Raw genomic sequence first — 9,579 nt, 5'->3', positions numbered from 1 at the left:
AAGCAAATGCATAGCTTGTTAGGCTACCCGTGATGATAGTATCATAGGTAGTATCATGCATGCCAACTAAGCAATTTTGATGAGATGGCATAGAATTAAATGAAGAAAGAGATGCTTGAGTATCATATCATGATACCGTATCATATTAAATGATGTGCTACTTTGTGTCATGCATGGCAATAAATGTAGTACTATATGATACCAACATATGATACTTTGCATTACGGATGTAGTTTCATACACTAGTATCATATGCATGATACTAGTATATGATACTCCCCATTACAACCAGCCTTAGACGGACACCATATTATTTGCGTCTCTTGAAATATGTCTATGATCCGACACCTATTAATTGAGTAGTAGTATTAATTACTAGATGATCTGTGATCGCATTGTAAGATAATCTCTGATGTTGCTGACATGGTATGCTATCCTTTCTGGGCGAAATTTGACTAAATCTAGTGAATTCTGACATGGTATCGCACACATAGAAATGAAGGAAACTTGACTGAATCTAGTGAAACTTGACAGTCAAGTTTAAAATTGCAATTCTGGGCGAAACTTGACTAAATCACAATGCGTAATTCTAGTGAAACTTGTCTGAATCATTCAATGACAATGATATGGATGCAAACACATTCAGTACTTCACTTGTTCTCATCTCACTTTATTTGTTTGCTGGTTCAGGTAGCCAGCAGAAACTTTATTTGCTGAAACCACAATGACAATGACAATTCTTGTGGTGGTTCTCATCTCACTACCACGCAATTCTTGTGCTGAAACCACAATGACAATTTGGTCCTGACTAACATCTGCTGGCTATATATATATATGTCCAGTAGGATGTACTCTTGCAAGCCACAACCAACTCAAGAAAAGTGACCCACTTAACATATATTGTACTGATACCACAATGACAATTTGGTTCTGAAGCACCACAACCAGTTCTGGTTGTTGTCATCTCACAATGACAATTATCGTTTGTTGTCATGTCACCATTCTTCAAGTGCAGGTTGCAATCTTTTCTATTTACGTGTGTGGTAGATCAGGCACCTGTGAAGTGATGCATTCGATGCGCCAAGCGTGCCATGACTTGCCATCGTTATCACACACCATCTGCAAAACCCAACGTCATTGTTGCCAACCGTGTTGACAAGGTCCAGCCAGCAGCTGCTCGTTGTAGTATCATGTTGTACGTACTACCGATCGGACGAGCTGTTGATAACAACTCGATCGGCGGACGTTCGCTCAGCACTGCCTCGAACCCGGCCTCCTCGATCGGCCACGCGCACCATGTATTGTCTGTCACCGAGGTTCAACAGGATGTGCGTGCGTTCGGTGCAGCGCTAGCTATGATGAACGGCTGTGCCATCGGCGAGGCGGGTTGGCATCGTGCGGCAGGGAGACGAGATCGCGCGCTCGATGATGAGCTCCCGGTGCGTGCGGAGGCTCACCACCGATCGAGTGCCGCCGGAAGCACTGGGTCATCTCTCCCCTAGCGGCGAGGTCGAGGGACGCGTGGCGGGAGGGCTCGCGGAGGAGCCTGTAGTACTTGACCGGCCACCAGGGCCATCACCAGCTGCACGTCGCCGCGGCTGGCACCGGTGCACCGTGTCCGTGTTGTACAGCGGGACCAGCACGTCTGAGAAGCCGTGGAAGATGTTGCCCGGCCGTGTACAAAGGATGGACATCATGAACCCCCTGTTGGTCCTGGACGGCTGGACCAAGGCTAAAGAGCAAGCCGTGTGTAAGACGCCAGGGAAACACATCAAAACATACTAGCAAGGATGAACATCGTCAGAGTAGTGCGCAGAAGTGCGTCGGTTCACCAAATTCTCAAAATGATCAATGTAAATCTTGTACAGCTCCTACTTGACGAATTGCACACAACTGTCGGATCACGACCGAAGCGGGTGCAGAGGACAGCACACAATCCCTCCCAGTTTGAATTCAAAACCTGTTTCCTGACAGACTGCAACCACGCAGCACTAGTGGGTCAAAAATGTCTCACCAACCAAAGCACTCACAAAGTGCACACACGAACCAAAACCTGAACCCAGGCCAAATTCCACATTCGATACCTCACTACATCCATGAGCACTGACAAAGTGCACTTGCCAACACCCATGAGCCCAACACTGATCGGCTGAGCACCAGGAATGGGAGGTATGTGATGATGGCAAGCTCTCCTCGGTGGCTGGCAGTGGCAGTCCCTTGGGATCATCAAAGACATCAGCGAGCGAACGAGGACAATAAACTCTGTATTTCCTCGGGCAATGTTGGCTCTGCAAGTTCAGGCTGCACCTTGCTGCCTGCGACAATGTCAGCAAATTTCTCCTTGCTCACACGTGTGTTGCAATTTCAGAAATGAAACCTGAGTGCATTTGTTGATCATCGGCTGCTGACCCTGGAAACAAACAGTACGGCTGTCGAGTTGGAGTGTCAAACACTAGAGCATTTTGCACCCCCTGTCACAAGCATATGACTCAAATCCGAATAGTTGGTTAAGGGTTCAGTACCACTGATTACAAGCACAGATGTGCCGATTTGAGGAGGAAATAAGAGCAACTCACAAGGTAGAGAGGGAGTTGGTGCCGAATTTGCTGGGTCCTCTCTGACGCCGCAAGCCTTCTTCAGGTTCAGTTAGTGGGTGGGGTTTCAGGCCCAGTAGCAGGTGGTACAGCGTCTTCTTTCAAATCCTGGGCTGCTCATACGGCAGCCACAACAACGCTTGTGCGTCTGATGCAATTTGAATCTCTCAAGATTTCATGGCTAAATGATTGGCTTTGTTCTTGACTCGGCTCGGCTGTGTGTCTTTTTGTCGACAGAGAAAGTCTGAATGTTGAATGTGGTGTTTGGCCACATTCTGAAGAACATGCTCCACGTGGTACCACGCACATCATATTCACATTCTGAATGAAGCTAGCAGCAGTGCGTGTACCTTGCTTCTGAAATCCCGAGCGTTTTTCCTTTTTCTTCTACCAAGAGTGATACAATTGCAATATATACAGTTTGCTCAATACTGCTTCTGAATACACACTACACTACAGTTTTCTCAACAATTAATGTGAGCATCAGTACATCGAGCGAAGCACAATTTGAGAAAAAAGTAGAACACAATTCTGTACAGCACAGTGCTTCAAAATGGCAGTACGCTTTGCTCAGATTTACACCAGCAAGCCTCAAAATTACAGTACAGTTTGCTCGACGATGCTTCTGGGTTCATGAGCTTTTCTGCTTCTATGAAAAGTGGTATATACAGTACAAACTTGCTCGCGGATGTTGGAACAGATCGAGCAAGGCGGAGCTTGAATGATGGAAAATTAATTCTAGCATGTTGCAAAACATCAAAAAAGAAGAAGTAGAACACATAATTCTGCCCTCCACGTTACAGAGACAAAATGGTACAAATGACTACATCTTATTGGAGTACTTTTACAATTGCAATTTGACAAAACGATCTACTAGTAGAAAATTAAAACAGGAGTTCTCAAAGACAACACTGAAGCTCCCATGCATCATCACCGTTATGCCCAATCAAAGATGTAAAAATAGCTCAGCTCAACATATTTATGCAACTCTCAGCCAACATGCCTCGTAAACTGTCACTTTTAAAAGAACAAGCTCAGCTCAGCTCGGCAAGTTTATGCTACTGAATCATACATCCAATCAAAATATGTCACACATAAAAATTACACACAGAGATTTGCTTGAGTACAACAGAGATTGTCTGCATTTAGGTACAACAAACTCTTTTATTGATCAGTCACAAAAGCACAATCATTCATAACTGTTTCAGCAACTCAAGCCAGTGATCGTGCCAGAAAGAAAAGCTAGATTTCCTTGTCCATAGGTAGGGGCAGACCTTTCAAAGGTTTGTCCATGCAGCTTGCATGTACAAGAGCCACCTCACTTTCAAGGCATTGCTTTGCTGGTATAAATCATGGATGCGCGGATAGGGGAATTTCAGAGGAAGTAATATCCCACGTAAATTAACGACAGAATTCCTTATTTAACATCGTGTCTAAATTTTATGCCCTATTTGACATCCATAAATAATTTCTTCCCTATCTAGCAACGAGTCTAAATTTTATGCCTTTTATAACACTTTTATCCATTTTGAGCTAAAATGACACCTGAAAAGACTCTTGTGCCCTCAAGTGATATGTTTATGTGCGCGCGTGTGCTGTTACGTGCGTGCGCGTGTACCTGTACGTGTGTGCCACTGCTGAGTGTTTGTGTGTGTGCGTGTGTGTCTGCTACTGCATGTGTACGTGTGTGTTTGCTAGTGGGTGTGTAGGTACATGTGTGTGTGGGCGCGCGCGCTGTTGCGTGCATGCGTGTTTATGCATTTCCAAAAGGTATTAGGTGTATTTGTTCTACCTATCTGACTCTTTAATTTTTGCCCTGGTCGGTCTACGATAAAGATAAAAACGGCCCACGAATGGATTGCCTAACAAAAGGCTCCACCAATGCAGCGTGGTGATTTCATCTCTTCTCCAATTTTCACGCATGCAATCATCGGGCAGATCCGCATGCGGTTGGGAGTTCCACAGGAGAAAATATCATTCTCGCGTGAGATGAAGAGGAATCCCATGCATGCAGGGAGATAGTTAAGGGCATGTACAATGATGGCATATGGATACATATGCCCCATAATAAAAAGTAATTTGAGGCATTTACATAAATTTTTTCTCTCCAATGCAAGCTATCACTAGTAGGCCTCATTAAGAAATAGAAAATAAAGACTCTAATACACATGCATCTCTACTTTTCACTCAACCTTTTCAGCTTTTATCACTGGACCACATTTTTTTCTCTTCAAGCACCCGCCTCCTAGAGAGGATCCCGCTTCCCTATCCGAACCTACTTTACGTCATATCCGATCCTACATGGCATGCGAGGCATCACCTTGACGCTATGCATTGTACATGCCCTAAGGAGACCGTGAGGCCGTGAGTAAGCAGGAAATAAATAACTAGCTTGTTGCTACGTGCGTATGTGCTGCTACGTGTGTGCTACTGTCCTCGCACTGATGCTACGTGTGTGGTACTGCCATGTGCACACACATACCACATGAAGGGTAAAAGAGTCTTTTTCGATGTTATTTGGGCTCAAAATGGACAAAAGTGTCATAAAAGGCATAAAATTTAGACTCGTTGCTAGATAGGGAAGAAAAAAAATTCGGTGTCAAATAAGGAAACGAAATTTAAGATAGTGTTAAATAAGGAATTCTTTCTAAATTAACAGGGGAAAGCTGGAAAGAGATATGTGGGAATTGGCCTCCTTAATTCCCTTTCCCCTTCCCTACACAACTCCCTAGCCTCTCAAGTCTCAACCCCTCAAATTCCCATTCCTTACCACTAATTCCTCCCAACCAAACAGGTTGTACAGGTGGGAGAGATGAAAGAGACACAACTAGGACAGAAAGGGGGCCTGGAGGCGTCGGATGGGAGAATCAACGGCCTTAGGAGTGTGGTTGGTGTGAAGCCGTCAGCCGTTGGATCTGCAATCGACATCGACCAAGACACAGCGGTACGCAGCTTGCAAACAGAAGTTAACTGAACTTGACTGCAGGTGTTGCAGTCTTCAGTGAACTTCAGGGACCGAGGAGCTTCAGAGTAATGGTTCCTGACAATGTCTAGAGATGGACCCTGACAGAACTTCATTTCGTAATAATGTAATTTCCATCAACAATCCATCACCTAATGGCTGCTGGTTATCTGACACAGAACTTTCAGCAATATGATACCCATCATTCTGCCCCTTAAAATGGATGAATTCTTCCATAACAAAGTTTGAATCTGGTAGAGCAATCATCTGTAGCCAGTATTCTTATTGTTTGCCCTAGTGCTGGTTGTTTGTGATTTATGCCATTTTCTACTGAGTACAAACAAAAAAATTGAAGTTGTATACAACCGGTAGTTCCCTTGATCGGTTAGTTAATACTGACCTGTCTGTCCTAGAGCCATTTGTTTAATGGTACCTTATTTGAGCCGATATCTTTAACCTATAGTGTCATCATTGATTTACCTTGATTGTTTCTGAATATTTTTGTAAGTGTCTACATTTTGTAAGAAAATATTATTTCATGGTCGATGCACTTAGCATATAATAAGTACAGTATGCTGAAAAACTCTAGTCAGCGGGGCATGTTAATCGTGTTTATAGAAGTTGGTACTGGATAGCAGTATATGGCATTACTGGAACTATCCAAATCCCGAGATTGAACGACTTCTAAGTACCGTGTACTTGGCATGTCCATAGGTTCTTTACCCTGTTGTTTTGGTGAGGTGTTATGTCCGGCCTGTCATATGGAAGACCCATCGGGCAATCTTAGCCCACAAATTATCTTAGGTTAATTCATGTGCAAGTTATCTAGGTTATAAATATAAGTTGTAAGACTTTTTTCAGAGGAAGCAATAAGAAGAATATTATCTCCTATTGCCCGGCTCCCCGAGGAGCCGGAAACCCTAGCCGCCAACAGCCCTAACCGCCGCCGCCCTTCTCCTAGCTCGCGACGGCGCCCTGCCGCCGGCGCGCCCGTTCCTCGCCACGTCCCCCTCCATCCTTCCCTTACCACCTACGCCCTAAACCTGGTAGAGTACTTGGTTCTACCAATTTGGTATCCAGAGACATCAGGCCGATCATGTCCCAATCTCCATCACCGCCGCTACCATCCACCTCCACCCCGCTCTCGCTGCCGCCGGCCACTGCCACCGCGATGGCGGAGATCGCATCCGGCACCACCATCGCCACCGCGCCCATCACCATCACGGCGGACCCGCCTCCGCTCCTCTCGCCCGAGGAGATGTCGGGCACCCTGCGGGAGCTTATCCAGGCGGTCAAGGGTATTACCCTCTACCTCGCCGGGAACCAGCCCCCGCCACCGAGCACCGGCACCACCGCCTATGGGCCGCCGCCGCTACAGTGGCCCGCCCCGGCCTTCCAGGCGCCCTACGGAGGGGCGTCCCAGCCGCCGCTGCTGCTGCCGCACTACTCGGCTGCGGGACAGCCGTGGCCAGCATGGCCGGCCTCCACCGCGCCGCTGGGGGCCAGACCCAGCAGCTTCTTCCGGCGTCACCGCCGGCCCCCACGCCGCAGGCGCCGGTGTAGCAGCTCCACCAGGCGCCGCCGCCATCGACAGTACCACCACCCGCGCCTAGGGCTACGGGTCGGCCCCTGCACCAGGTGCAGTTTCCACCGTCACCATCGCCGATCCCCGCATGGGCGACCGGCTCGTCTCCGGGCCCGGTATACTCCACGGCGCCGGAACACCCGACGCCCTCCCTGCGGTTTGATCACCCCTCCAGCTCGGCGACCTACGCCCCGGCGCTTTCTGACCCGGCGTACGCGCTGCCGGCGACTGCGGCCGCCCCCGGGCACGGCGGGCCAACACCCCCTCGATTCGCCAAACTGGACTTCGCCACTTACGAGGGCACGGAGGACCCCCTCAACTGGCTCAACCAGTGCAAGTAGTTCTTTCGAGGGCAGCGGACGCTCGCTTCGGATCGTACCTGGCTCGCGTCCTATCATCTCCGAGGCGCGGCGCAGACCTGGTACTACGCCCTCGAGCAGGACGAGGGCGGCATGCAACCATGGGAGCGCTTCCGGGAGCTCTGTCTCCTCCGGTTCGGGCCTCCTATCCGCGGGAGCCGACTGGGGGCCCTCGGCCGCTTACCTTTCACATCCACGGTGCAGGACTACGCCGACCGCTTCCAGGCCCTGGCGTGCCACGCGCCGGGCGTCTCCGCAACTCAGCGCGCCGAGTTATTTGTGGGCGGTCTGCCGGACCATATCCGCGTGGACGTGGAGCTTTGGGGACCCCAGGATCTCCAGTCGGTCATGTATTACGCCCGCGCGTTCGAGCGCCGCGCGGTGGCCATCCAGCAGGAATCACCGTCCCAGACTGCTGGGTCGCTACCCGGACTGGATTCCGCGCAGGGTCGGCCTGTGCAGGCTTCTGCGGCACCCCTCGCCGCGACCGCGGGGCGCCCGTTCCGCCGGCTCACCCCAGCTGAGATACTCGAGCGTCGCCGCCAAGGGTTGTGCTTCAACTGCGACGAACCCTACAAGCCCGGCCACGCCTGCCCGCGACTCTTCTACCTGGAGGTGGCAGACTACATTCCGAAGGACGCCGTCGCCGCCGACCTGGCCGCCCCAGATGTCGAGAAGGTGTTTGATGCTGGTTGATTACCTCGAGGAGTTCAAGAAAGCGCTTCACCACCATACAGCTCGAGGACGAGCTGTTTGTGCAGGCGGGGAGAAGTGTTATGTTTGGCCTGTCATATGGAAGGCCCATCGGGCAATCTTAGCCCACAAGTTATCTTAGGTTAATTCGTGTGCAAGTTATCTAGGTTATAAATATAAGTTGTAAGACTCTTTTCAGAGGAAGCAATAAGAAGAATATTATCTCCTATTGCCCGGCTCCCTGAGGAGCCGGAAACCCTAGCCGCCAACAGCCCTAACCGCCGCCGCCCTGCCGCCGGCGCGCCCGTTCCTCGCCACGTCCCCCTCCATCCTTCCCTTACCACCTACGCCCTAGACCTGGTAGAGTACTTGGTTCTACCATGAGGCCTGGCTTTCAGTTGTAGGGTTATGCTTATGAATTTTGACAGTGGTGAACCTTGGGGACAATTTCCAGTTTGTTGAGCTGCAGACTTGATAGAGCTAATCTTATTTGTGTGTTCCAGGCGACTACCAGGCCAACAGTTCAGAATACACTTAATGTTATCGTCTTACAACAGATATATGTCAAAGCATGTCTGCGAGAAACGAGGTACCCGATCAGCAACTCTAACTACGTGATGTTGCTATCGTCAAGGTTTATCAAACATCTTAGTAGGTGCTCAATGATGCATTGCGACAGTGCATGTGTGAGCAAAAAGAAATAAAGACCTGCTTGAAAGCCTTGACATCTTCAGTATCCCTTCAAAAAGTATACTCCTGTATCAGGGGTCTGTGCATCAATTGAAACGGCTGGAAACTAGCGTCCACAAACAATCTTCTTGACCTGAATTACGGCAGAGTCCACATAAGCACCAAATCATAAGCAGAATTATCCAGGTGACCAAGAAGCAACCAATGGAACAATTAACCAGGTGACCAAGCAAATGATATGATGCATTTGGGGGAATGAGGGCCTGAACTTAACTGAAGAAATGCACAGCTCCCCTGTTCCCGCGTGTCGGATGAAGCTGTCGGGGCCACGGTGCGCCACCCAGCTAGAGTAATGCGTCCTCGCCAAGTTGTGCAACCCATCCATGATATATACGTAGCATCAAAGCAAACAGAGAGAGAGAGAGAGAGAGAGAGAGAGAGAGAGAGAGAGAGGAACAGTTTGACAGGCAGGATAAGCTACAAAGAAGAGATGCAAGAAGGGACAGAGAAGCTAGGAAGAGTGGTTTGCCGGGCCTACCTCGGAGTGCCAAGTCGACCATGGAGATGCCGTCGTGGCGGGCTTGGAGCCGTACAAGTCAACCGGCAGGAGGAGGTCGCGGGGCGGGCCGGCCAAGTCCAGGTCCCCTCCGGCCGCCGTCTCCATGTGTCCGCGTCGGGCTAGACAGAGGAGGTGCC

At 49.4% G+C, this 9,579-nt stretch overlaps 1 protein-coding gene across 1 annotated transcript; it reads left to right on the top strand.

Moving 5' to 3' along the window:
- Positions 1–7,377: 7,377 nt before the first annotated feature.
- Positions 7,378–8,196, top strand: LOC147993159 (uncharacterized). The gene has a single exon (XM_087539245.1). The coding sequence runs from the start codon at positions 7,594–7,596 to the stop codon at positions 8,194–8,196; it is 603 nt and encodes a 200-aa protein (XP_087395371.1). The 5' UTR covers positions 7,378–7,593.
- Positions 8,197–9,579: the final 1,383 nt, after the last annotated feature.

Source organism: Triticum urartu, chromosome 1A (genome assembly GCF_056163025.1).
Source record: "Triticum urartu cultivar PI428250 chromosome 1A, HENAU_Tu73, whole genome shotgun sequence".
Classification (NCBI taxonomy): domain Eukaryota; kingdom Viridiplantae; phylum Streptophyta; class Magnoliopsida; order Poales; family Poaceae; genus Triticum; species Triticum urartu.
The sequence above is the reverse complement of the archived record's forward strand: the minus strand, read 5'-3'. Positions and strand labels throughout refer to the sequence as shown.

What these genes read in the sequence shown, in the direction of transcription:
- LOC147993159 (XM_087539245.1), top strand. Translation starts at nt 7,594, where the DNA reads ATGCAACCATGGGAGCGCTTCCGGGAGCTCTGTCTCCTCCGGTTCGGG.